Source organism: Caloenas nicobarica, chromosome 1 (genome assembly GCF_036013445.1).
Source record: "Caloenas nicobarica isolate bCalNic1 chromosome 1, bCalNic1.hap1, whole genome shotgun sequence".
NCBI classification, from domain to species: domain Eukaryota; kingdom Metazoa; phylum Chordata; class Aves; order Columbiformes; family Columbidae; genus Caloenas; species Caloenas nicobarica.
The window spans coordinates 204,918,798-204,946,565 of NC_088245.1; the positions used below are offsets into that span (position 1 = coordinate 204,918,798).

Consider the following 27,768-nt stretch of genomic DNA (forward strand, 5'->3'; position numbering starts at 1 on the left):
GAATTTCTCCTTGTGCATTTCCCAAATTCAAAGGATATATTAAAAGACAGTGGAATTTCTGAGCTCATACACTTCAGTAATTGTACAGCAGGCATTAGAGAAAGTTTTGGGCTCTGACATCTAATGTTTTCAGAAACTAAAATACCAGCAAAATATCTGAGAAATTTTGAACTGTGATAGAAATTAAGGTACAGAATGATCTCTAATTTTTGAGTCAGATGTGACATTTATTATTTAGAAGTCCAGTTATTACTAAATTAATAGCAGAGAGATTTGGTGAAAAGCTGGACATGAGCCAGCAATGAGGGCCTGTTGTGACAGGACAAGGGGTAATGGTTTCAAACCTAAGGACTCCTCCTTTGGGCTAGAAATAAGGAAGAAATTTTTTACAAAGAGGGTGGCAAAACCCTGGCCCAGGTTTCCCAGAGAGGTGGTGGATGCCCCATCCCTGGAGACATCCCAGGCCAGGCTGGACGGGGCTCTGAGCAACCTGATCTGGGTGAAGATGTCCCTGCTTGTGGCAGGGGTGGCACTGGATGAGCTTTGAAGGTCCCTTCCAACCCAAACTATCCTATGATTCTGTGATTGATTCTATTACTATTATGTAACTAAAAGCATAATTAATTATGGGAGATGACCAAAAGACTCCAGAAAAAACAGAAAACAGTACCTTTATCTAATGGTCATGGTGCACTAACTATCTTTCTTACAAACACGAAGAGTTTGCATTTCCTACAGTACTTTCTATACTGGGATCCCAAAACTCCTTTAAATATCACAAAATCTCTAGGATGAGGCACTACTTATTTACTTTTAGATGTCTGAAAACTGTGGAACCAGCAGCTCACGCACCTTGCCCAAAGCCTCCAAATCCTGTGCTTTAGCCACAGGATTATTTTTGCCTCTACTTCTAATATCCTACAACACATCACCCTATAAGCACATAGTCTTTGCAGACCTTTAAACTGAATCCAGACTTTCAAGTAAACAGTCAGAATGCATTTCTGGCTGCTTTGAAAATGATGCTACTTCTGATGAGTAACACAGATAATGTATGGCTAACTAGATCATCACACCTTTCCCTACACAAGATCCCACAGCCACTTCCAATTTGATAACTAATGAAGAAGTAGGATTCTTACCCTCCAGAGCAAAATATACGAGCTGTTATCCAGTTAGTTAAGTCATTTTTGCCCATAGCCTGCTACTTACCTGCAATTTTCTGTAATCCTAATCCTATCCAGTCAGAAAAATATGAATTTGTCCACTAATCCCATTATTACTATGTAATTAATACTAGCTCTTGGATGGTGAAGGTTGAGGGGGAGTGATAAAGTTGTTCCCTGACAAAATCCATTGGAGAATGCAAGCTGTAGGCAGAAAAATAACTGCAGCACCCTATCACTTGTAAGATACAGAAAAGCCAGTCTGAATCCAGGAGAAAAAAATGATAATAAATATTGCACAATAGGAAAGGGCAGTGTTACCACACTTTGAAAAATACGTTAGTAATGTAATCAAAATTTCCTTATGCTGTGTATAACAATGCATGGCAGCTAACCAGTCTTTCTAAGTGGTTTACTATTTCTGTGGCCAGAAACCTGTGCTGATAAGAAATGGCATCCCCCCACTCCTTCCAATGTAAAATTCATTAATTTCTCCCCCTCCCCATAAATAGTGGTATTTCAAAGTGGCTCCTGCACACACTTTCCTATCTCTAAAGGAAAAATGCTATTTCAAAAAAATTTAAATGTTTGGAAATATAAGGATTTTCTCCTTAAGAATAAAAGGTTTTTCTTTCCCTTGGCTGAAACATTGTCATGATGATTTCCAAGCTGACACATCAATTATTATGGGTTGATGGGTCACATTACATTGCATTTAGCAAACCATGAAGCATTAATCTTGTAAATTAGAGAGAGAATAACCTGGACAGACAGATGCACACATACTCCCCCTCTTTTCAGTTTTGCTAGTTGTTGCAAATTGTGTCCAAATTAAAAAAATAAAAATCAAAGAGAGACGCATTTGTCTGATTCACAGTGATAATTTAGCTGAAACCCTGCCAAACATTCACCTAAAAGTGGACGCACGAACAGTTCTTCAGCAAAGCTGGTTTTAGGAAGAAAGCATGCAAGTTGTTTCTTACCTGTAATATGGTAGCTAACCTGTCGGTTGACATCAGACGTGTCTTCATCCCAGGTGCTAAGAACAGCCACAACTTCCCCTGGAGGGTCACTCTCTTTCACTGCCCCTCTGTACACCTCATGTTCAAAGACGGGTGCATTATCATTTATATCTGTCACAGTAACTGAGACCAAGGTGGTTGATGACAAGGATAAAGCTTCCCCCAGATCTGAGGCCACCACTGCAAAGGTGAAAGCAGGATCCTTCTCATGGTCCAGATCCTTCAGTGTGCTGATCCAGCCACTGTTGCTGTCAATGGTGAACGCTTCTGTGATCTTCTCCAGCTCTGATTCCACCGCAAGTGTATAGGTGACCTGCCCATTTGCACTTGAGTCTGCATCAACTGCTTTAACTTGCATAAGTTTTGTTCCTATAGGCATCCCTTCCATTATTATAGCATCATAGCTTGCTGTTTCAAACACGGGCTTGTTGTCATTTACATCCAATACCTTAACCTCCACATCCACAGTCAACACAATGTCTACTTTGTCTAACTGAATGGTCGCTGCAACTTTGAAGTGAAAAGCAGGATTAGTCTCGTGGTCAAGTCTCTTATCCAGTTTTATGAGCCCTGTGTCTTGCTCTATGATGAAAACCCCATCTTTGTTGTTTTCAGTCAGCTCACCATTAACTGTGCTATACAAAGCACCGTGATTAGGCAAAACATGGAGAATGTCAACGGTACTACCTATGAGAGTGTCTTCTGCTATGGTAAAAGAATACTGGGGTTGAGAAAAGGAAGGTAAAATTGTTTCTGGAGGCAAAACATGGATGTAGACAGGAATGAGGGAATGCTTTACAGGAATGCCACCATCAATTGCTTTGACAAAGAAGGACAGAACGGTGTTTTTCAGCTGGTTAAAGCTACCCTTGGTGACCATCCATCCGTTGTCTGGATCTATTTCAAGCAGATCAGCTACAGAAACGGAGGCCTCACTATACAGAGAATAGGTAATTCTGGAATTGGCTCCAGCATCTGGATCTACTGCTTGCACTTGGGTCACCAAGTAACCTTTCCCAACATCTGCTTTGACACTTGCTCTGTATTCGACTGCCATAAACTGGGGAGCGTTGTCATTCTCATCCACTACTATCACTCTCACAGTGCAAAACGTGGTCCTGCCACCTCCATCGAGGGCTCTCAAAAATATACCGATATCACTTTCCAGCGGGTTCTCCCGGTCTAACCTCTCAGTTGTCAGAATCTGTCCATTGCTATCAATCAAAAATCGGTCCTTGGCAAAGTCATTTATTATGGAGTAGCTTATCTGGCCATACACACCTGAATCCCCATCTGTTGCCTTCACGTGGATTACCTTAGTTCCAGGAGTAGCGTTTTCTCTAACCTCTGCAACGTAAATGCTCTGCGAAAAGACAGGGCTGTAGAGGTTGGCCCCGAGGATCTGTATGTGCACCTGAGCAGTGCTGGTGAACAGACCATCTGACACGGAGACATTCAGGCTGTACATGGGCTCCATTCTCTGTTTGCGATGGTTGGAAAGGGTGATAATACCGCTCTTGCTGTCCATGATAAAACTGGTTCGATCATTTCCGGATAGGATGCTGTACTCCAACCTGTCCAAATCAGAGCTGTCGGCATCAGAGGCTTGGACGCAAGTCACGAAATGACCTCGAGGTGCCAGTTCGCTCACATATGATTCATATATTAACTGGTTAAAAACTGGAGGGTTGTCATTCATATCTGTTATGGAGATACTAACAAGAACCTCACTGCTTAGTGGTGGGAACCCGTTATCGGTTGCTCTGACTTTCAAGCTGCACTGCTGTATGAGTTCATGGTCCAGCATCCGGGCTGTCAGAATTAGGCCACTGCTGCTGTCTATATGGAAATAGTCTGTGCTGTTAAAGGTGTCCTGGACTATCTGATACTGCACAATCCTGTTATTGTCAGAGTCAGCATCAAGAGCAACAACCTGCAGTACTGGAGTCCCAATCAAAGATGCTTCAGACAAAGTAGCATTATAAGATGACTGATCAAAAAGTGGAGGATTATCATTCACATCATTAATGATCAGGTCCACGGTGACCTCAGCTCGAGCGCCAGTGAGAGCATCGCTGGCTCGCACCATCAGCTTGAAAAGAGAATTTATTTCATAGTCCAGTGGGCTGATGACACTCAGAACTCCAGTATCAAAGTCAATATTGAACTGGTTGTAGGGATCTCCATCAACAATGATATAAATGATACCCTGGCCTTCTGGACTGGTTGCATTTATGCTTAAAATTGGCGTGTGCATTTCTACATCTTCATTCACAGAAGCTGTATAGAAGGGCTTGTCAAACACAGGCATCGCTTTATTAACAATAGTAATGGGGAGCTCTACCAAAGCAGACAATGAGGGGTTACCGCCATCTTTTGCAAGAATGACAACCAAATACTCTATATTAGATAAATCAGAATTAAAGGCTTCTTTTAAAGTGACGCTGCCAGATACTCTATCAATTTCAAAATGTCCATAGTCTTCCTTCAGAAGATAGGACACCTCACCATTTTCACCCTTATCTTTATCAATAGCTGTCACTCGATATATCAGGGTACCAGGCTCAGCATCGACTTGTACAGCAGCATAGTATGGAAGCCCTACAAACACTGGGGCATTGTCGTTTATGTCCTCAATGTAAACCCTCACCACCACTCGAGCGACACGAAGGTGATCCAGTTCACGGCTTGCTTCCACCACCAACTCGTACAACTCTTGCTCCTCTCGGTCGAAGGGGATGCCAGTTGTCTGAATGACTCCCGAGGTGGATTTGATTTTAAATTTGTTGCCTGGGTTTAGTATACTGTATTTCAAAGGCTCATTGAGGCGGTTACCAACAGCATTCACCACAGCGATCTTTGTAATATTGGTGCTGTTTTCTGAGATAGAAGTGGAATAAAAATTTTGTGTGAAATGGAGCCCACTATCCATGGCTTCTTTTACCATTATTGTCACCATAGCAGTGCTATAAAATTTCCCATCAGATACTCTTACTATTAGCATATAATGGTCTTTGGAGAGGCTATTGTTTTTAATGGTGAGTACTCCTGTGGTCGAATCAATTAAAAAATGGTCCATATTGCCTTCAATTAGACTGTATGTTAGTTCAGGAGGGATTTCTGAATCGGGGTCTGTAGCCTTGACTTTGAGAACCTCAACACCAACATACGTGGGCAGGAGCAAGACTGTCTCAAACACAGCCTGGCTGAAGACTGGTGGGTTGTCATTGACATCAGTTACCTCGACAGTCACTTCAACTGGGCTCTCTGCTGTAAGCTGGGGGTTCCCACTGTCTCTAACATGCACGTGGAAGTGGAAGTGGGCTATTGTTTCATGATCTAAATTTGCGATTGTTCTGATTGCACCTGTGCTGGAATCTACCGTGAAATACTTTTTTGCAGTCGATTCAACAATCTGGTAGACAAGCAAAGCATTCTGGTTGCTGTCAGCATCAGTGGCACGTATCACGAGGGGACTGTTATTCGCACTCCGGACTACGCTATTTACAGGAGCGGCTTCGCTTATGCTGCCTGAGTACTGAGAGAAGAGGAAAACTGGTGGGTTATCATTTTCGTCAACAATCTGAATGTTCACAGTGGCATTCGATGCCATGCCTGCCATATTTGTTGCCTGTACAACAATCTGATAGAAGGAAGCTCTTTCATAATCAAGGGCCTTTTGACTGGTGATCACTCCAGAATACGGGTTTATAGTGAAGACCCCATCCACGTTCCCGTCTTTGACCTCATAAACTAATGTAGACTGACTGATTGCAGAGAGAGAGATGACAGAAGTACCAATATCCACATTTTCATTAACCTCCGCTTGGTATTCTTTGAGAGTGAACTTTGGGTGTGAGTTATCTGCCATCGTCACAGATATCCGCACAATCGCTGTTGCAGACAGCGGTGGAGAACCTTGATCAGTCACTTTGACTGACAAAACAAACTGTCCCATTGTGGTTAAGTCTGGCTCTTTCTGTAATGTAATGATCCCTAAAACTGGTTCAATCTTGAATGAGTTTCCTGTATTTCCTAAAACACAAATATTGGAAGCAAGTTAGAAATGAAATACAGCACACTTAATGATAATTAAAATCCAGAGCAACTAGTTGCAATTTGTTAAAGGTGGTTATTGAAAAAAAAACCCCAAACCTAACCAAAATAAAAAAAAACCCACAACAACATAAAATAATTCTAAAAGCCCTTCTAGCCTTCCTTTCTGAAAATCAGGTACCTCAATAGATGGTAGAGGTGTTCGAACCTTCAGAAACTCAGGTGCTGCTACCTATATCTTGATTCTGAGTATCAACATCTGAGCAAGTGCTGCCAGTACATCGCTCCTACTGAAGTAGTAAAAAGCATCCCTAAATTAAGGGAATTAGTCAAATACATGTACACCTAAGGCAAAGAAACTAGATCAGAGGCTAACAAGCCAATTACATGACAAATGGATAACAACTCAGGCTCCTAATTGAAGGGGTTATTAAGCAACCGTAGAGAAGATTACAGTAGCTCAAGCCTCTAAGAACTGAATATAAGAAGGTTAAAGTGGCATTTAGAAAAATAAAACAGAACAAATAGCAGAGAAAAGATATTCAAGTATCTTGTGGCACAAAGGTTTATCATATGATCTCTGAGGAGGATGAATCCAGATGAATGAGATTTAGCAGAAAATGTCATGAAATGTCTGTTACAACATGAAAGCGCTGGCTGCATGAAAGGTGAAAACAGTGAGTTTGGATCAAGGACCGTCTTTGGGGTCTTTTTTTTCTTTTTAGTGTTTTTGCCAATCTCTTCTTTAGCAAGATAGATTCAAAACTTTTGATATGTATCCTTACCCTGTAATTAGAGATCATCTTTATTTGGCAATCTTTATTTTGCTAGTTGCTTGAGTGTCTCCTTAAAGTACAGGACGCTGTGTGTGTATATGGCACGTATAAGCATACTGACTCTTTTTCTGAATTTGATTCTAAATACAAACAGCATGTACTGAGTGAGTTACAGGGATTCCAATCAATATAACATGTTCCTGCTATTGTAATTTACGCCTCAAAATCTAGAACTACTTTCAATCTACAGTCGGGCATCCATCCATGACCTGGAGAGAAATATGTCTGAGGCAACTGGTGATAAACAAGAAATTTTCCTTTAATGGTGATTGTTACAGGTGCTGTGCACAGAGCAGTAAATGTGAAAATTGTAGCTGGAATACCAAATACATGGAATCCTAAATGACGTGAACTATTTTTAAGATGTGATTCACTATCTGTTGTAAATTCTGGAGCTTGGAGGCTAATTTAAGCTACATACTACTCTGCATACTACTGTATCTAGTTCAATACTGGTAGTGGCTTTCTATTTATATCCATCCTTTCAGATCAGTAAAGTTTACTCTATTAGCTAAAACAAAAACTGTACTATTCACTGAGGAGCTGAGATTCTGCCAGAGCTACAATTTCTCATAAAGATCACAGTATCTGTCACATTTGCAGACACTACAAATGCTGCTGCAGTTATTTTGTCAGTGCTTGCTAATACAAATAATTTTTACCCACTGCCTGCCTCATGTAATGCCACAGCTGGTTCTTCTCCTTTAGGAATTTCTTATGAAATTGCACAAAAGCTACTTTCTTTAACAATTGCTCTCTTCACGTGTGAGGTGATGTAAGTAATTGCCCTGAATGAAAGGGCTGTGTACAATCTGAACGCCACCATTAATACCAGTTTCCTCAACTGCAGATTTTATGGAGCATAGAAACTACAACAGCAGAAGAATGAATTTTGGTGTATCTGAGATGGGAACATAAGTGGATGATGAAACTGGGAGCGTGTCTGGCTTCCAGTAAATGGAAGTTTGGAGTCCGACACTGCAGGGAGAACCCTTGTTGAAACAGAAACAGGCTGCAATGGAAGAGATCCTCCAGAAAAGAGAAAATCACGCAGACAAAAAAGGACCATCTAATAGCTAAAGCATCCTTTCCAATCAACATATTTCTCTGTCTGCATCATGTATGATTCTATTACCACTGTATGTGGGGGACTACGGTGTGTCCGTGGATTCCCTGACACCCTCTTGTATACATGTTAATGGTTTATCTCAGAGATAATTCTTAACTTCAGATCCATATGAGCCAGAGAAAGTTACATTCATTCACATGGGCAACGGAGATAATGCAAATTTCTCACGACCGTGCTGTTGCACCGGCTGAAGGTTACTTTTGCTGGTACAGACTATGTGGTGAATGTAAATCACAGAATCACAGAATGTTAGGGATTGGAAGGGACCTCGAAAGATCATCTAGTCCAATCCCCCAAATATCCAGAGCTTAAAAGAAAAAGCAATTTTAATCTGATATTACTATGCCCTCTCTTAGTTTCAAGGGACCTTGTGTCATTAAAATGCTATGGCTTTTCTGGCAGAAGTTTTTAGCATAGCCCTGGTGTTAATCTCCATGCTCCTCTGATCCAAATACTGGCAAAGATGCCTGGACATACCAGCCGTTGTGGTGTTTGTTTATGGAGGCTCCACTGTGTACTAGACTGAAGCCAGCAACCTGAAAATGAGTCACTGGCTGTAGCTTTCAGTAACTATCATCTGTGATGGTTTTGAACCAGTGACTTAGAGGTAAAACCTCTGTATTTATCTAGTGAATGTGAATGAGATTCTGTTCTGACAAGTTTGGTGTAACGTAGCTTCAAAATAAAATAATAACAACAACAACAACAACAAGAACAACAACCACCAAAACCCAAAACCAACAAGGTGTCTCCTTTGCCAAGCTGTACAGGAGAAGGTAGACATAAGAAGCTGACTTGTGTGCCAAGACAGACCACCATCACAGAACTGTTCTGTGTATGGCATGAATCATGTCGCTACATTTTCAGCCTCTGTCCTAACCTGCTTCAATAGTGTAGATAAGCTCTGCGTTTTCTCCTTTGTCTTTGTCCAAAGCTGTAACCTGCAACACTGCGGATCCAACTGATGCTGATTCAAACACTGAGGCTTCATATAACGGGCTGGTAAAGTATGGACTATGGTCATTGGAGTCTTCCACATTTATGATGACTCTGGCCAGGTTTCTTCTATAAGGGAATTCTTGATCTCGGACCTACAGAATAAGTGCATAATACACATCTTGATATCCATCTAGTAAAACTTCATAACTATTATGCATTGGAGTGCTAACAATACTTTCAGTTCTATTCAATACAAAATAATAAAAAAATCCATTTGTACCAAAGAACAGTCTAAAATAAATTCCCATGCAAGACAGTAAATAGTAAAATTAAAGAAACAGGAAGACTTTAGGAAATTTTTTTTCACTTGTGAAAAAATGCATGTCAACTACCAATCATGACAAGTGGCAACCACATGACAAATTTGGTTTTAGGTCTGCAATAAATACTTTTTTCTAAACACATGCTAAATGGTCATGCCTTTGCCCTACCATTCCCTGCTTTACAGCATAGAGGCAAATACAACTTGCCCATTGCTCTGTCTTTCAAAGAGCTACAAACAATTTCACCTACTATGATCAGTCATGTGTAAGTCTAATGCTTTTAGCTGCCAGTGGACTTTTTCATCATTATATATTTACACACTTTTTTGAAATGATGATACCAATGGTAGATAGAGTAGGAATTACCTCAAGAAGTGCTGAGCACTCCTAACAGAGGTCTCATTTATCACACCTCTCTCAACTCCACACGAAATATCTCAGCACTGCTACACTGATAAACCTATCAACACAATCCCCAAAAGTTTGGTTCTTAAAAAAAAAAGAGCCACTATTGTATCACGTGGAGACGAGAACCTAACTCCAGGAAATGACATCCATCAGTCATGGCTCTCTGTGATTCAGTTTGTATTTATTTCTCAGCCTGCTCGCCAAAGGACTTGCAGCTTGATTCTCTGTGAGCTGAGACCCCGCTCGGCTCCTGCTCGCTGGATCTCACAGCAGCTCCCTGATTCCGAGGGTTCCCCACCCAAAGATGGCCACATACCAAATACAACATGAGTTGTTCCTTCAGAGATATCTTCTGCAGCAGTCTTAAGTGGTTAAAGAAAATAGCGGACTACAATGTTTAAACTAACACTTTTTTTTTTTTTTTTAAATTAACCTCCAGTCTGTAATATACAATCTTCACTTGAAAACAGACAGAACTATGTTCTGTAATTTAGGCACAATGAGCAAAAAAAGCTAATTATTTTTTTCTGCATACCCAAACATTTGGAAATGTAGATGAAAGCTATTTTGTATATCAACAGTTTATACACTGAAATAAATCCATAGAACGAAACTATAAATGAGACTTTCATTCAGAAAGGCTGTAGTATTCTCTATGAAAAGAAAGCAGTAATCTCCCTGTGAATAACTTCTCAAATAACTTTCAGCCTCACTCAGAAACTCTGAAAATTACCTTGAGTGAGAGGACCAGATGCCAAGAGATTAAGTAATTTCCTGTGTGCTCTCAATTGAGATAGAAAATCATATCATATTCTATACAATGAATTCACAATGTTTCCCGAAAAGCCCAAATAAAAAATGTAAAAAAAGAAATACACAGCAGGGCATGAAAGATGAAATTAATGACTACTTACTGTACTAAGAGTCTTTTGCTCATGCAAAGACTAAGGCACATCTGCACCTGAAGCAGCAGTGATTGTGTCCTCAGCCAAGTTAGTACTGAATTCTTACCATGACATTAAGGATGTGCTTATCTTGAGCTTCATGGTCTAATCTCTCAGCAGTATAGAGCACCCCAGTGCTGGGATCAATTCTGAATTTTCTCATGCTGACTGTATCGATGCTGCTGTGAATAGTGTAGCTCAACTTATGCTTTTCATCTCTGTCTATAGCTTCAATTTGCAGAATTTCAGTATCAGGCAGGATGTCCTCTGAAATGGTGACATCGTAACTTGGCTGAGAGAATTCTGGGCCATTATCATTGTTATCCAATACTTTGATAAGAACCTGAAGTTAATAAAAAAAAATATGAAGTTATTGAAGCCTAGTTAGATTACTGAATAGGCACCTAGAGAAACATAATTTTTACTTTAGATGATGTTATGCTGCTCTATGGTGGGACTCAGAAACATCTAATATTAAATGCTGACTGTTCAGATTGAAATAAATAATAAGGATGTCACTTTGGAGAGAAAATGTACCTAATTAGATGACCTATTCAGAGCCTGACAAAGAAGTCCATATTTTCAGTATCTATAGATTGGATCATCTTTGTACAATGGTAAGAGGAAAGATTTTGTTGTCACTTGTAACCGCACTGCTTACAACAGACTTCTAGAGCTATTATGGGATTTCCTTTTCCCTTCACTATTAATAAGGCTATAAAATAATACTTTTCATGTTACTTAAATCTGCTTTTTATACAACCAAGATCTGGCTAAATGCTGTGTTGGTTTCTGCCCCATATGTTGCATTGGGACGTACTAGCAATGTCAAATTGCGACAGCAGTGGAGACTTCAAGTTGCCATTACACCTCAGGCTGTGTTAGGAACAATGACGTGATGAGAAGAACAGGAGACGTGACCTGACGCAAGCCCAGCCCATCCAGATCAATACGTACCACCCAGGACAGGTAATCTCAGGGAATTCATGACAGAGAAGGATTATTCCTGTGGTTTCATCTTTGCTCTTCCTTTGCCAGTGATGTTTGTCTTTATTGCCAAGTAATTCGTCTTCCCCCTCGCACACCTATTTTCCTCCTTTCTGTTGCAGTTTATGAACAGTAGGACTGCTGCTAAAAATGTGAATGACTGCTGTGCTGTTTGCTTTAAGTCTGTCTTCAACACCTTTGTATTGACCCCCAAGGAAATTTGGAGAGAGAGAAGCCAGCCAGGATGCTGCTGTTGCTGCCTATGACAACCATTTCTATATGTCACAAACTGCTCCTGGTAATAAGAATCACTATTTTCCAAGCTTTGCCTTTTGACAGTTACGTGACTATGCAATGTTCCGCATGTGTGGGTCCGATGAGGTTTTGTGTTTTTCACCACTGGACGAGTCCCTCCCTGGAGAAAATTTGCTTTCCAGACTTCGTATGCTATGGCTTACATTGGGCAGCGTGGCAGCAAAGCCCTTGACAAACTATGTAATACTGAAAGATGAAATGCAAAGAGTTGCCTATTTTTCAGTACTGGAAACAAAACGTATCCTTTGCAGAGTACGCCTGTGAAAGCATATGCCTAGTTTTACAGTGTGTGAAATGGAACAATCTTTTTATTCAAAGGCTTTGAAATAAGAAATAGCCCAATGAATGACATGCAAAGAACTCTTCCCTAAGACTAGGAGACTTGACCCATCCCTCACAATATTTTCTTTGTTGTTCTGAAAAGCACTTGGCTCTTTTTTAAGCAAATATTTTATTACTTTACTTGATCACGTCCTGTTCATCCATACTTTCTTAACAGTTATATTTTTACTGCAATATTGCACAAACAGATGTTGGCCTCAGAGAGAAATGAAACTTTAGATTTCCATGATATTTGGAAGGGTTTGCAGAACACATTACCAGAAGGAAAATGAGCAACTGTAAGCAGCAGCCATAATGAACTAGCCTGGGAACTGTTTAAAAGACAGCTGAAATAAAATATTCTGTAAGTTAAATGGCATAGAACTTCAACTGCGCATTCCATACAATTTAATTTTCACCAGATTATAGTACACCAGAGTGAAGCAGAGAGAAATGTATATTAAGTTATGCTTCAGTCTTGGACAGATAGCAATAAAACTGGGGCAAAATATACACTGTTGGGCCTGGAATAATGATGAAGAGTTACTTAGCTTTTTATATTTTTACTGTTGCTATACAAGGTGTGTTTCTGATTGACAGAGGAATTAAAAAAAAGCCAAACCCACATCTTAAAAATATGTGAAGAAATTAGTTGTAATATATGAAAGACAGACCAAGGAAAAAACAAAAGGCTTCAACTCTTACGGGGCACAGAGCCAATGCTGAACCATTTTTGTTACTGTAAGGAAGAGACACTGATGCAATCCGAGTTGGGGCTAATCTGATTACCAGTGTTTAATGCTTAAAGGGATCTTCTCAAGCAGTTTTGATACTCTCAGTCCTTTTCAGGTACCACTTTAACATGGCTGGATTATTTTACTGCTGGATTGTTAACACGGACAACAGCACAATTTATTTTACTTTTAGTTAGTGGCCAAAAACTTTGTCAAGTATAATTTTAGATAGTCTAACAGAGAAGTAAAAACTTTTCAAATGGATTTGATTGAAAATACCAAGAGTGTTTGATTCTTTTGAAGCTCATACAACATGGTCTACCTTGAACAAGTAAGACACCACGTGAGGGACAGGCTTGTATCTGTGAATCTGTTTTTAACACTGCTGTCTACAAGCCCAAGCTATTATTTAAAAAACAAGTGCAGATGCACACCAATGTGTCTTAAAGGTGCTGCTACACTGGTTCCATGCTGTTTTGTTTGCATGGTGTGTGATCACCCCAGTGCTGGGATTCTGTTCCCATTACATCCAATGCATTTGGGGATCATTAGGAAATTGGGAAAGCTTTATCCACCACAAGGCTTCAACCGTGACTGCGCAAGCCACAGTTCCCTGATTTATGCCTTCAACAGACTGCAGAAACCAAATAGTGTGGGACTGAATCAGCGTCAGAGACCAGGGGTAAGCCATGAGACTGTGGAAAATATAGTGTGGATTCAGAAAGCAGCATTTCTTACCACTGTAAAAGGTATAAACTGATGCTCTAACACACAGATATGGACTATGATGGTGTTTGGGGAGGTGGTCCTCATTCACTGTGGTCATCAAACTTACAGGGAACTATGCACTTAGAATTGTTTTGATAGTTTCCAGAAAATAATGATTTTTTTTTTCTTTCACTTTGTATCTACTGTAAAACTGATCAAGTGCCTGTTGAAGTGGCAGGCATCTCTTGCTCCCCAGAGATGACAGTATTTTAATGATTTGTCAAGTGATCCACATTGAAATACGCATTATTTATTACATACTCTGCATTTCAACAGCCACTTCCAACTGGAATGGAAGGCGGTGGGTTAGTGATGCTAATGAATAAAGAGGTCATTATTGATTCAAAATTTCTCCTATTAAAGCAGTTAAGAGTATTTCTCATTTTTGTCAGCTGTCCCTCAAAGTCCCCAAGAGTTAATCGTTATTTCAACATTAGTCTCTCCTTTACTAGAGGGAGGTGGATTTTCCTTGCAACAAAAGAAACTTAGATTATATACAGGAAAACTGACTATTTGAGCTCTGTTAAATCCACAGGCTATGTTAAAGGAGAAAATGGAACAACTTTGGGAGCTCTGTGAAAAAAAAAACCTGGTAAAATAAAATGGACCTTAAGTGCCATTTTAAATAGATATTAGTCCTTCAGTCCTCACGGACCTTTGGAGGAGCAGGTGACTGTTATTATCCCCACCCTTTGCCCAGGAAAACTGCCTGGCAGCAAAGCTAAATGAATTACCAAAGCCACATGAGAAGTGCATTGGCAAATCTGGGGATGAAGTTCAGGGCTGCGGGCTTAGGCTTAATTTCAGGCCTAAAGGGCCCTAAAAGGGCCACTCCCTTTTACTATGTCACTTTAAAATGCCACCTTCCTAAGCAGAAGATTTCCTGCTCCAGCAGGATGACTTCTAGTAGGGCGTTATTTAAAAACACGGGGGAACTTTTTCCTTTAATAACAGACAAATGTTACACTGACATGAACAGCAGGCCCACAGAAAACCTGATCCTACAAACATGTGACGTTGAGCAAGGGGAATTCCATCAGATTGCTAATATGAGGAAAGTTACTCAAATTCGTTTAATGGCTCCCAAACTTAGGCATAAAGTCTTGGTACTACCCGTAAACGTCTCAGTGACTTCAAAAGGGCCAACATTCTGCTCCTTGAAGCCTTAAGCTTTAGCCAGCCTGTAGCATGTCTTACACCATCCAAAATCAAGTGTTATCACACTGAAGGGACTCAAAGACTCACAGTGTATGTGTAATTTAATAGTTTCTTCATATTTATTTCCAAACAGATAATATGGCAAGAATGAGATGTGTTGTATAAATATCTTTTATTACTGCGTAGGTGCCTGGGGTCTTAAGCTGTGACAATATGCATTGTCTAAAATCAAAGACAGGCTTTAAAAGTTTCCCAACACATCTCCGAAAGGTGATGAATGTAAACGTTTGCTATTTGTTTGCTGCTAAGTAGGGATTCCTCTTTGCTGAGGACTGTGCAAGGTTACTGACTAAGCCACTTTTCATAGACAAACATTAGCTGCAAGTCTTTTTTCCACGCTCATAAAGCAAACATGCAGCAAAGCAGTCTCTGCCTGGTTATCCCTGAAAGCTCATATCTTTTCCAGCGTGTCGCGGGCTCCAGAAAGGCAGGCTTGCCTCCTTCTGCTTCCATTATGCCGAGCCTAATTTATAGTCCGAACAAGCGCCTCGCTATAAAAGATTTGCTTCTCTCTGCTCATTTCCTATTTCCCACAGTTAAAGCAAGTTTCAAATAAAGGATTCACAGGCCTCCAAGCTTACAAATTAGGCAAAGTAACACTCAGAGCATTAGCAAAGACTTTGTGTTCAAAATGGTAAGTGAAAGGCCTAGAGAAATACAATCAACCCAAAGCAGGACAAAACCTAACGCAGGAAGTCTCTCCAAAGCTGTTTTTAATGTTGCCCATCACAAATACCTTTGGTTTAGGCACAAATGTATTTGAGTGAAAACTGGATAAATGCCAGGAGCTGCTTTAGAGACATTTGAAGCTGGAAGAATCTGCTTGGCTAATTGCTTGGTATGGGCACACTGTTGTGGTACAACCTATTAAGTGCCTGAATTGCTTAAACTCAGGTTACGCTTTTGTACGGGTTTTGAAAACCCATTTTGATTTAATATTGCTTTCAACAGTGTTGCCACACAGCTTTATTTGCTACTTCCTGACAAGTTTTTCTGTCCTCCAAACCTCAACCTGAACATAAAAATGCAAACAGTTTCCCTACCAATCTCAGTGGCCTGTTATTTATACTTTCCTGTGCCTCTTGTAGTATGTTAAAATGGGTGAAAAAGTCTTTGTTTCACAGGCAAGACAGTGATGAGATCACTGGATGGGACAGAAAAAAATCAAGGATTGGGCTGGTTCTAGTTTGGAGGAGATATTCAACTGAGCAAAAGCGAAAAATTGAATTGAAACACCACGTCTTCTTGTCCATCCTTGAAGAATCCACAGCCCAGAACCTCTTCTGGCAGGCTCTAATGTCTCTACATTTTGGCCATGGTCCTCTAAGAAGACCTTTTCACTGTTCAGTTAAAAGAACCCCCCTCACTCAGGGTGATTGATCGGCTCCTCTTTATTAAGAAACAATCTCATAAAGAAAAGGTGTTCTCTGAAAGGTGAGACCAGGTTTGGCATCCTGAAACTCACAGCTGAAGGTCAATCCTGAGCAGAAGAATAAATAAAAGTGCCCAGACTCCTGCAAGGAGACAGAAAGGGGCAATGAGCAGTAACTTCTGCCGTCTGCTCTTCCAGCCTGGTTGGCTCCAGCTGAAGGTTTTACAAGCAACCATGTATTGATCTACAAGAACTTTCCAGAGGGAACTGCCTGTTCCTCTCTGGGTGACCATTCCCCTGGGAAACCGTGAGATGGTTTTGCAGTAAGTGAAACGGAGGCACTTTTTGCCTCCTAGCTCAGACGCATCAGCCTTCACACTTTAAAGCATCTTTCTTATACTCGTTAGGATGATGAGAAACAAGGGGAAGGCAAGAAAATAAGCAAGAAATAAAACTGTATTTTCGTGAAATAGAATGACTCCAGGAGTCTGTTCTTCAAAATTAATTTTCCACTAGTACAACATTCTCAATAAAAGAGAAAAATTATCATCACTTAGATGATTCTTACCCACTGTACTGTGATCTTGTGAATATTTTAGCAAAGCTCAACAGTAGGCACTACAAAGAAATAAATACACGCTATGCTGTGTTCGGATGAAAAGGATCTGAGTCACTCATTAAAAAACAAGGAGGCTTTGCGATAAACGTGATTCATGACCAAAAGAACCTCTAGCATTATGCAGTCATAGTCAAAATTGTGTCAGGAGCGGGTGTTTAGATGCCATTACACTGATTTCTTGCCGGGGGGTTCCTCTCTGTGCTCAAGTGAGGGCAAAAGGCCCTTTCCCAGCCCGAGGGGAGGTGGTGGCGAGGAGCACGGTCACTGCATGGACCCGCTGTCCCAGCTCTCTCTACGGGATATAGAAGCCCTGTGCCCTCCCCAAGGCCAACAGCTCATCTGGCAGCTGCAGGAATTGCGTTTCGCAGGGATTTAGAGGCAACATATGCCTTCAGCCTTTAATAAATTACTGTGTGGCCTTGAGCAATGAAGGGAAAAAAAAAAAAAACACCAACAAAAGCTCTCTCTGGCTAACTCGGGAGACTTAGCCTTCCTAGAAGTTAATCAACATGACAGGAACTTTATAACAACACTCCGAATATACAAATTGAGGGAGTCAACGTTTCTTCATCGTCGTGCCCCCCGTCCCTCCCGGTCGGGGCTCAGCGGGACGGGCAGCACGGAGAGCGGCTGCGGCTCCGCACGTCCTGGCACTTCGCTCCTCACTTCAGAGACTGCATTCCTGACCATGCCCAAAACAAACAGCCGTTCAGTTGCAAAGGAAGTTTGTGGTGTTTGCTTTTTTTTTTTTTTTTAAATATTCCTTATGTTCTTTTCATCTCTATTCACAACAGTGAACCGTTAATTCAACAGATGTAACTTCAAAATCAAAATTATTTCCTTCCTCTCATGGTGTGCTACTGAGCCATGTTTGTAGTAAGGCACGAAGGAAGTGAACAGTTTATCGGAGTTTAAGGCGTGCAGGAATATTCCTGAAGAAATTTATGCAAGTCTGTGCCAGGGATTATGTTACCGAAGTAAAAATCTTTGGCATTTTTACGCTGTATTTTACCACCTACAACTGTGGATTAGACAAAAGGCTGGGAAGAGGTAAAGGGAAACAGGTGGGGTGGAATAAAAAGCAAGACTGTTCCATTTGGCACAGCAATGATCAGCTGCTTCACAATAAACCATTGCACTTGGGGGGGGGCTTCGTATTATTTTATTGTTGTACAAGTGGATGAATTTATGCATTCGCCTTCCTCTTGTTGCCTCTTCTATCATATCTTCTTGCAGTTATAGTAAAAAAGACAGGTGGTACTATGTTCATGAGGCAAAATGCTCACGAAGTCATTTTATCAAAACTCAGAACAAGGCAACTGAGAGCCACCAGCAGATGCTTTTTTGACTCCTTCTGTGACATGTTTTACTTAACCTATCAGTTTGATTTTTTAATTATTGTTCTAAAAGGAAATAAAGGTGAATAAGGTCATGAAAAGCTCCAAAGGACAGCCAAAAATACAGTATGAAAGTTTTGTAAAAGGGAGAGATAATTAGGCAGGCCATAATTCCGGCAGCTTTGAGATAATGATTACTTTTGAAATCTCTGTTGTGAAGACCAAAAGAAACACATTCTCAGATGTTGTCTGGACCACAATTAAATACTTAAACAGTATCCACATGAAGAGAAGGAGATGTAAGAAAGAAGGATCTGTACCCACCAATGATTATCTCATGCTATAATACTGAAATCTTAAATCTTACATTTTTAAGTAGGTCACATCACTGTTATGAAGAATGCTCAGGCTTCTTTTAGAATGCAACAGCTATACTGAAATACGTTTTTACCACGTTTTAATTAAAAATGTAGCGTTTTCATCAAAATAGGTTTTGAGGACTGTCATAGGGATTGATTTATTAAATTGATTTATTAAATCAAAAGCAGTAAACCCAATAAACATAATATCTATGAGAAGAGAAATTACTTGTATCCAGCATGTTTGAAATTCTTTGTGTTTTTTTAAATTTGTTTGGCTGAAATGGTTGCATGAAAGAAAATGTCATGTTAGGGATCCAACCCCACATTTCTGAAATGCGGACTGAGAGAATCACCATGATTAAAAAACAAAGCAGAACAAAAAACTACTCAAGGGCTGAATAAAATGCCTTACAGAAGGGGAACATAAAGAGGTCACTCGTTCTCCTTCATTTCTCCACCAGAAGACTGGGAGGTGATTTGAATATTCTGACTAATGCCTTTCTGGGGAGAAAATACTGGTTTTCAAAGAGCTTTTTAATCGACCAGACAAAGGCATAATAAGGAACACAGGCCAGGTAAAATCATGTTAAAAATAAGGGATGTTTTTAGCAGAGATGCATTCATTACTGAAAATAACAGGGAAAACAGCACATTTCCTTCCACCTAACTTACTACCAACTGATACTTTCTTATCGTGAGTGGATTATCAGGAGAAGTTATCAGATAGGCATGCTTAGAGATTTTAGGGCTGGTTATAAACAGAAATTCAGGTTGAGAAAGCACTCAATGATTTAACAGTCTCTCAGGAAAGTTGGTGTTGTGACTCCGTGAATACAGATTTACATCTGAACCATTTGAGCAAAGAGGCAAGGTAAAACAGAAGCATCTGCATGTGCATGCATATATGTAAATACAAAAAATGTTCAGGCCATCCTTCTGCTTTATAAGGAAGAAAATAACATCACAAACCTATTTTTTTCCTTTCCTCTGTAAACCATATTTATCTGCATGTGAGGCTGCACACAGGTGTCCTCTACCAGTATGTATTTTTCCCTGTATGTCAAATAATATCTGGGCTATAGGCACACTTTACACTTGGGCAGTAACCCAGATGTAGGATTTCAGGCCCTAGCCAATCCATGCCATACAACTTGACCTTGTATTGAAGAATTTTTCTCTGTATAGTCTGCCTGGTCCCATCAGGACCACAGAGTCCCTGTCTCTGTGCCACAGCCCTGACCATGTCCCAGCTCCAGACAGGTTCCCACTGAACAGATCCCCAGCTTCTGCACCAGGGTCTCTCTGACAAGGGCATGTCAGACCCAGCATTATCCCAGCCCTTTGTGTTTATTTGGCCTGGCTTTTTAATTGCTGAAAGGCACTGAGCCTGATAAGCAAGCCTGGTTTTAAAGGGATCACCGGGGCTGTTCCCCAGCACACAATGTAATCACAGCCAGGGACACTAAAGGAGAGATCCTTTGAATTTTAAGTTTCGCCTCTGAAAAACTTTTCTGAACAATCGATCCTGTGTCCCACATTTGGGTTTTGGGAGGATGAGAGGTACAAACTATGTTTAATACAATCAATAGCAATATTCCTCACCACCACAGAAGCACTATTGTATTTTGGAGCATTATGGGGTGATACAATTGTCAAAATCAAAGCTTCACCGCCTGTGATAGTGACTCCCTCAGCTGGAGGAAGGTGAATTACTTTCATGTGAACATGAAGAGGACAAAAGGAGAAACAACGCTTTGAAACCTTCAACAGCCAATTCTTTCCATCCAGATGGAAAGGCTCTGAAAAGATCCCCTCCACTAGTTAATGGTGGCCTCAAAGCATGAGGTTTTATTTGAATGGCAAAATTATTAATTTTTATAGCATATACATTACACTAACAAATGAAAAACTTGCCAAGAAAGGAATGTGATAATCTACCTGAGTCGTGGCAATGTTTGTTCCATCGGTGACCTCCACAGTCATATTATATATTGACCTCTGCTCTGCATCCAAGGGCTTTGCAATGACAATAGTGCCCACTCCCTTCTCCGCGTCGAAAGAACTATCGTAATTCCCTCCTAATTGTTGCACAAAAATACAATTAAATTAGCCATCTCTGGAAAATTTCCATTGAAAATGTTCCTAGAAGTGGGCATATCTGTTTACTGGCATCCTTCGTAACGGCTTGCCTTAGCATACACAGTATATCTACTGATACTTCTTTGTTCATAACTCATTTATATTTCAAAGCACAGTTTGTATATTGGAAAGCAGATATCATTAAAATGCACTGCAAGAAAAAAAAAATCTAGCAGTATATTTAAGTAGAACCATAACTGAGTCTATAAAAAGAATCAAATGGCTATAAGCCCATAAGATGTGTGCCCTTGTAGTTTGGATAATGAACAAGCACAATTATCTTTTTGCACAAAAAAACATTTTAAGAGGGTTGTATTCTGCAAATTTTATTTTCAGGAAATTCTCACCAATGCTTGTGGGTGCAAAGACCATCAACTGAGTCTTTAAAAATTACAATTATAATCAATTTTTAAAATGCAAATAGAGATTTGTTATGTTAATTTCAAGGACAATGATAATTACTCGCAGCAAAGGTCAAATTCTACTAGTCTTTTAGGAATTATTCAAATAGATCTGACAGGATACACATCATAAATTCCTTTCCATTAAAAAAAAACCCTCACAAAGCACTGTTCTGAAACCAATATCCCCTTATCCTGTCATACACTGAATGATGGAGCAGTGGGAAAACCCTCCTGAGTCTCAGGTGAAAGAAAAAAAAAAAGAAAAAGAAAAAAAAATCTATTAAAAAGAGAAAGCCATAAATATCTTGAGATTAAAGGGTTACAGGATTTCTCAGCCACAGCTATAGTTTATAAATTAGAACCACTCATTATGTTCAAAAGTAAAGCACACTCTCCCTGCTGCTAAGCTGCTTCTTACTCACTCATCTAGAAAGTGGAATTTATTAGCAGTTGAGTCTGAAATTTTCAGAGGCTGGGGACAGGGAGAAGGGTAACACAACAGCGCTGACAAACGAACTCTTAGAGTATATTCATCACATAGCAATGCAATGCCACTAGCTACAGTCTCTGACAACCCAGTTTGCAAAGCAGAAAAGGCTTTGGAACCCCACTCATTATAAAACTTGTCAGAGCTCTTGAGGCTAGATCCACAGGTAGAAAAACATCCATTCCACTGCCTTAGCTCTTGTGCAATATTTATATAGAGATTTGAATGGCTGGTGTACTATCACATGGCTCTCATTTTAGGGCTGGGGACGGAGAAGCGAAGAGGACAGTCATCATTGCTCTGCCATCAAGTCTGGCATCTGCATGGTTTATTGACCAACAACCAGCGTTATTCTCAGAAACAGTCATGCATTCAATGAGAGGAAAAAGGTTTCGGCATTCCAAGAAGTTGAAGATTAGAAGGAATCACAGAGAAGTCGCAGTCCCTGAATTCCCTAATGTGAAGAAACCCTCACTTGTCTCTACCTCTTTCACAGACTATTTCAAAGAAAGTGGCCAAAAGAAGCACCGCTGTGTCCATGCCTGCCTTGGAGGCCATCCAGGGATGGGGAGAAGAAAGGGGAAGGAGGAATAAGAGCTCCCTGGGAGCTCCTTGGGAGCTCTTATGCTCTTGATACAAGAGCGCAGGTGACCTATGCAAATGATCCAAACGCAGTCGTTTCAGATGTGCCATCAGACTTCCCTATGGTGAATATATGTATACACACATATATATACAGCTCTAAGCCTAATAGATGCAGTTGTGGTTTTCCAGGAAAACTGACACTGGATCTGCTGTGATTTATGGTGAAAAGAAATACTGCTTCTTCCCTAATCTCCTTTTGCAAGCCCAAATTGCATATTTTTCTCAGTTAATATATATATATATTTAACACTATTTGGTACTAGGAAAAAAAGCATAACTGTCCTTGACATTTAAGCAATAGCAAGGTATTTGGATATTGATCATATCTTCAATGTGTTTTCTTTTCTTTCTTTTTTTATTTTTTTAAAAAAGTTAGTCTGGAAAAAAAGATGCCATCTCCCAATTAATGTTTTAAATTGATTTACTTGAGAAAAATCATACCATGAAAACCAACTATGAAAAAAAGCCTTCTTTGAAGAAAAGTGTTTTGAGATTCTTGCAAGGAAATCTCTGCTGAAATGAAGCTAGCCTTGGGACAGTAGGGACTTTACAAAGAGAATGTTTTTCACTGATAACCATGAAAACAAAATGAAAGCCTATACTTCAAGATGCTTAATAACCATCTTAATGAGCAATCAAAAATTATATGCTATCAACTGACATACACTTCCAAAGAAACCCTGCCTTTAAAACTTCCAAGAAGGAATATGGAAGGATTAGCTATAAATGTTTTAAATGCCCTTCCTCAGTTGGCTTAGAGCTGGGTTTGCAGTGCCCTACAAATACACCGACTTCTTCAAGCTGTTTTCATTAAGTATGTTCTTCCAGTAAAATAAGAACTGAATTTATCATATGAGTTTTTTATATGTTATTCACATCTTCCAAAATGGTCTAGTGATAAACAAATTAATCTTGGTTGCCAGCCACCCCAACCTACCTTACACTTGTAACTAACCAGGCAATGCACTTCATTTTACATGGATTCACTTTCTATTAACAAGGCAGAAACTGCATCAAACACTGAGACAAAGATGGATCAGAGAACACCCTGCTGTGAGATTTGTGATTATAATATCTTTAGATGTGAAATCCTGATTTCTTCCTGAATCAGTCTGGTACATTTTAACAGACCATGGTCAGATGTTGACAATGAAGAACCACTCAGATGGCTGAACTTCTGGGATACGAGTACTGGCTGGAGTACGAGAGGTAGTCTGGTAGAGCTTTGTACTGCTCCTCAGCCTTCACATACCCTCAAAGCAAGTCATCATGTGACGAATGCTTCTGAAGTTGCACTTAAAGCACTGAAGAATAATTAATGCATCAGGTAGAAAAGCTGAACTCTAAGAGCCTAAGTTTATGCAAGGCCTACTATGAAGTACCCAGAGAAGCAACCAACACAATTATCTTTGAAAGAGGGGTGCTGGACGGACACAAAGAGAGAACATTCTTGTGTAAAAACAAACAGGTCTCTTCTCTTAAAAACTATTCTGGGAACTCCACGTGAAACCACTTCCTTCTGAAGGTGCTCACGTTGAGGGCGGACGGCTGAGCCCGCAGGAGGTGGCAGCTGAGAAGGTGTCAGCTTCGCACATTGCTGGGGTACTCGAGGCTGGGTTTGGAAATCAAGCTGCCAGGTAACTACCAACCCTTTTGAAGCGAGCTCATCTGCAGTGCTCTAAGCTCCTGAAAGTATCAGTTTTACAGGGTTACTATCGGCCATTTAACATTTTCTTTGATCACAATCATAGGATGAAAGGGGGCTAAGGATGATGAAATTTTGTTCAGCTGCTCGGTTTTATCAATGTGAACTTTTATTACTTATTCCACCTTCCAACATAAGGCACGTGCTTTCCTTTTTATTGTCTACTAAAACTTGCATTCAGATACAATATATGTGGAAGCTGTCTTTGCTAATGTGCTTGCAATTGCATTAGCAAGAACTATTCCAAATCAAGATAATCCACTGTAAGTTCCTCAGGCATTTTGGGAAACAGAACAATATAGAAGGCAAGATGGTTGAACTGGCAAAGTGGTTGAACTGGCAAATTGGCCAGACAGCTTCTCCTGAGAAAGCATTTAAACAGTGAATCAGCTTAGAGAGATGTGGATTAGCCTTGTTTGTCACACCAGTGCAGTGTAAGATGTAAAGCTGATACATCTTCAATACATATTAAAGACTTCCCTTAAACTACTCAGATTAAACTGAAACACTTAGAATGGAACTTAATAAAAAGTCCACATCTACTTGCAGTGTCATCTCTGGATGAGATCTGCCATGTTGGCATGATATAAATTCATCCAGAAAGTGTTTTTTCTCTCTACTTGACTGTTAAGATTCCCAAAGACACCTAACACAGATTGTCATGTCTACATTTTGGACACCTAAATTGAAATGATTCCCACCCTTACTTGCTTGAAATTGATCTTAATGCTATTGCATAAGCCCTGAAAGCATTATATTTCTACGACTGGGAATTTTTCTCATTTTATCTGAAAACATGTTATAGTTCATATAGGATTTTCCAATATAACTGCAGCTGTTATCAAAATCAGGATGGTTGTAGAAACAGTCCTTGGTACAAAAGATTTTATTAATTGGCCCCTTACTACAGCTTTGTGACACCTTGCTAGCACAGCCCTAATTTTCAATTTAACAGATAGTACAGTATGGGCAAGGAGGAGCTCTCAGGAAATTGAGCCGGGGCACCTCTGAGCCAACAGACTATAGGTTGTTCTTGGTACAGAGTCACCTTGGTTACATGTTCTGGCTGAATCTGGAGTGTTACCTTCATTCTTGGCTTGCTTCTTGACTTCATAGTCATTATGAACATATTTTACTTCTGACAGAAGTCCTCTACACTTGGGAAAGAATTAATTTTCCTCGTAATAAAAAAGATAGTTTAAAAGCAAACAAACAAACAAAACACTGAACCATAGGTAACTAATGGGAAGGATCTTCTGATGTAAAGCTCACCACTCATTTGGTGCAATGGACAGGCCAAGGAAAACTTCCTGAACTGCTGGAAGTGCTTTCTAGATGTCAGCTGGAGAATTTGCCTAAGTCAAGATGCAATGCAGATCTTGCATTCCCACAGAATGTGGCCTCTGCATCTCTGTCACGTTTGAATTTCAGTGTTCTTTTAATTGTATATTATTATTATTATTATTATTATTATTATTATTATTACTACTACTTTTTGATTATTTTTTTCAAGTATAATCTGCTGATATTTTGACTATTGCATTTGTTGTAAGCTTTTGTAGTGCTTTTCCTAGATGAAGTTCCTTTTTGGGAAGATGCTGGGCCTTCCTATGTTCCCATCAGCTGCTGATATGCAGCTTAAAATGGGATTATGCTGCTGTGAGAAATGATTTGCTCCTCTGAGAAGAAAACATGTCAGCAAATCTGGAGGACTTGTACGCAAATGAGTCCCATGTGAGGGCCTTTTTGCCTTTTTTCCAGTGGAATGATCCAGAAGAGTGTGTTTGAATACACATCTCAGAAATATCTGATGACTCTGGAGAATGAGATTGTTCAGTCTTAGATGCAAAGATGGATCACACTGAACTCTGGAGGACATCCCCAAATCAAGTACAGCTAAAACTCGGCAAGTCTTCCTTCACTGGTAGATAGAAAAGAGCACATATGCTCCATGTTCAAACTTAATAAAGCAAGGATATACTGAGATGCTCACACAAGTCTCCTTTGGCCTACCATGCCATGATGGACAAGTGAAGAAGAAAAATACGGCAGACAATCTAATTTAGAGAACAGTCCTCTAAAATATTTTCTCAGGGCACAGAAGATTCTTACTTTTCTTGTCCCAAAGTAAACTAACACCACCAAGGACAATGATGATAAATTGAGCCAATTGCTACCATTCTCACCTTGCTCAGAGCAGAAAATCAGAGGAAAATGCAGAAAACAAATTCACCCTGAAACTCTAAGGTGAATCTAAAGTGCCTCTAGGATTTACAGAAAAAGAAGCAAAGCCAAATTTTTGAACTTTTCTGTTTTCAAAAAAGATGAAATAAGCAGTGACTGCCTCAAGAAATACAAATTCAACTACAGACTTCCGTTAATCAAAACTTAATAATTATTAATAATATAACATGCAAATATTTATTCCTTTATGTACTATATAATGCCAAGAAGAAGAAAATAATGCAGACTCTGAATTTTCAAATAAAACTATTGTAAGGAGAGTCAAAGCCTTGGGTTTACTGCTAAGAAGCTGAAGGCAAGGCATAAAAAGCAGAAAAGATATCAGAAAGGTGTTCTAGATAGTTCTCAGAGAAGATGATTCAAAGGAGGCTAGGGAGCTACATGTTTTTAACAATGAAAATTTGCAGCACTATGAACTAAACAGGCATTTAATTACAATTAATAGATATTAAAATTTTTGCTATTTAAGCACCATTGATAAAAAGTTCTCGTGCTTTTAAAGTTTGGCTGTTCTTATAAAGGCATAGGCTGGGGGAAGAACGAAAGATAGAGGGAGGCCTGTTTAGAGAATCAGAGAGATGTTGTGCGACATGCTACTTAAGCAAAAACCAGCACCATGCAGCTTAGCTCCAGTGTCAAAGTAGTCATCACACCATTCCCACCACTATTCAAAGCAAGAGACAGAAAGGGCTCCATTTACCAGGGAGAAATAAATACCTCCGACTTATTTTGGCATTACCATTGAAAATTAGTTTCTCATAAATGACTGAATAAATTTAACACAACTGAAACAACCTACTTTCATGTCTTTCACATTGTGGGATCTGCAGGAACTGAGAATGGCGTTGAATGCAGTCTGAAAACAGAAATCAAGTATGACATCTCAACCATTCCCAATTAAACAAACAAACAAACAACCGAGGCAAGCATCCCGTTCCTCTCTAGTCCATGGGGGGAAGATGATCTCCCTGCCTGCAAGGCATCTTCCTCTCTTGGAGCTAATTAACTCAAGAACTTCAACAGTTATTTAAAGTGTAAATAATTTAGGTGCAAATTAGATGCTGAAGTTAGGCAGACAGAATACTACATAGCCAAACTTCATCCAGCCTCCCTCTTTTTTCTTTTAGCTGGGAGAAAGTGCACGTTATGCATTAAAAAAGAGGTCCTCTGGAATTCCAATGCCCATTTAGTTTGAAAAGGTCATAAACATAAAGGTCAGGCTGCAAACTCTGTATTAAACTACGCCTCTACCTAAGCCTTCAGGGCTTTTGTTGGCATTACTGTGAAC

At 39.8% G+C, this 27,768-nt stretch overlaps 1 protein-coding gene across 4 annotated transcripts in view; it reads right to left on the minus strand.

Annotated features, from left to right (window-relative positions):
* FAT3 (FAT atypical cadherin 3) overlaps window positions 1–27,768 on the minus strand; it is a 318,771-nt gene that overhangs the window by 70,008 nt on the left and 220,995 nt on the right. For all 4 annotated transcript variants that reach the window (XM_065640507.1, XM_065640499.1, XM_065640520.1 and 1 more), the window contains 4 exons: window positions 20,795–20,934; window positions 10,891–11,166; window positions 9,090–9,300; window positions 2,150–6,223 (listed from right to left, as the gene is read on the minus strand). In XM_065640507.1, the coding sequence (XP_065496579.1) occupies window positions 2,150–6,223; window positions 9,090–9,300; window positions 10,891–11,166; window positions 20,795–20,934 (4,701 nt within the window). The remainder of the gene's footprint in view (window positions 1–2,149; window positions 6,224–9,089; window positions 9,301–10,890; window positions 11,167–20,794; window positions 20,935–27,768) is intronic.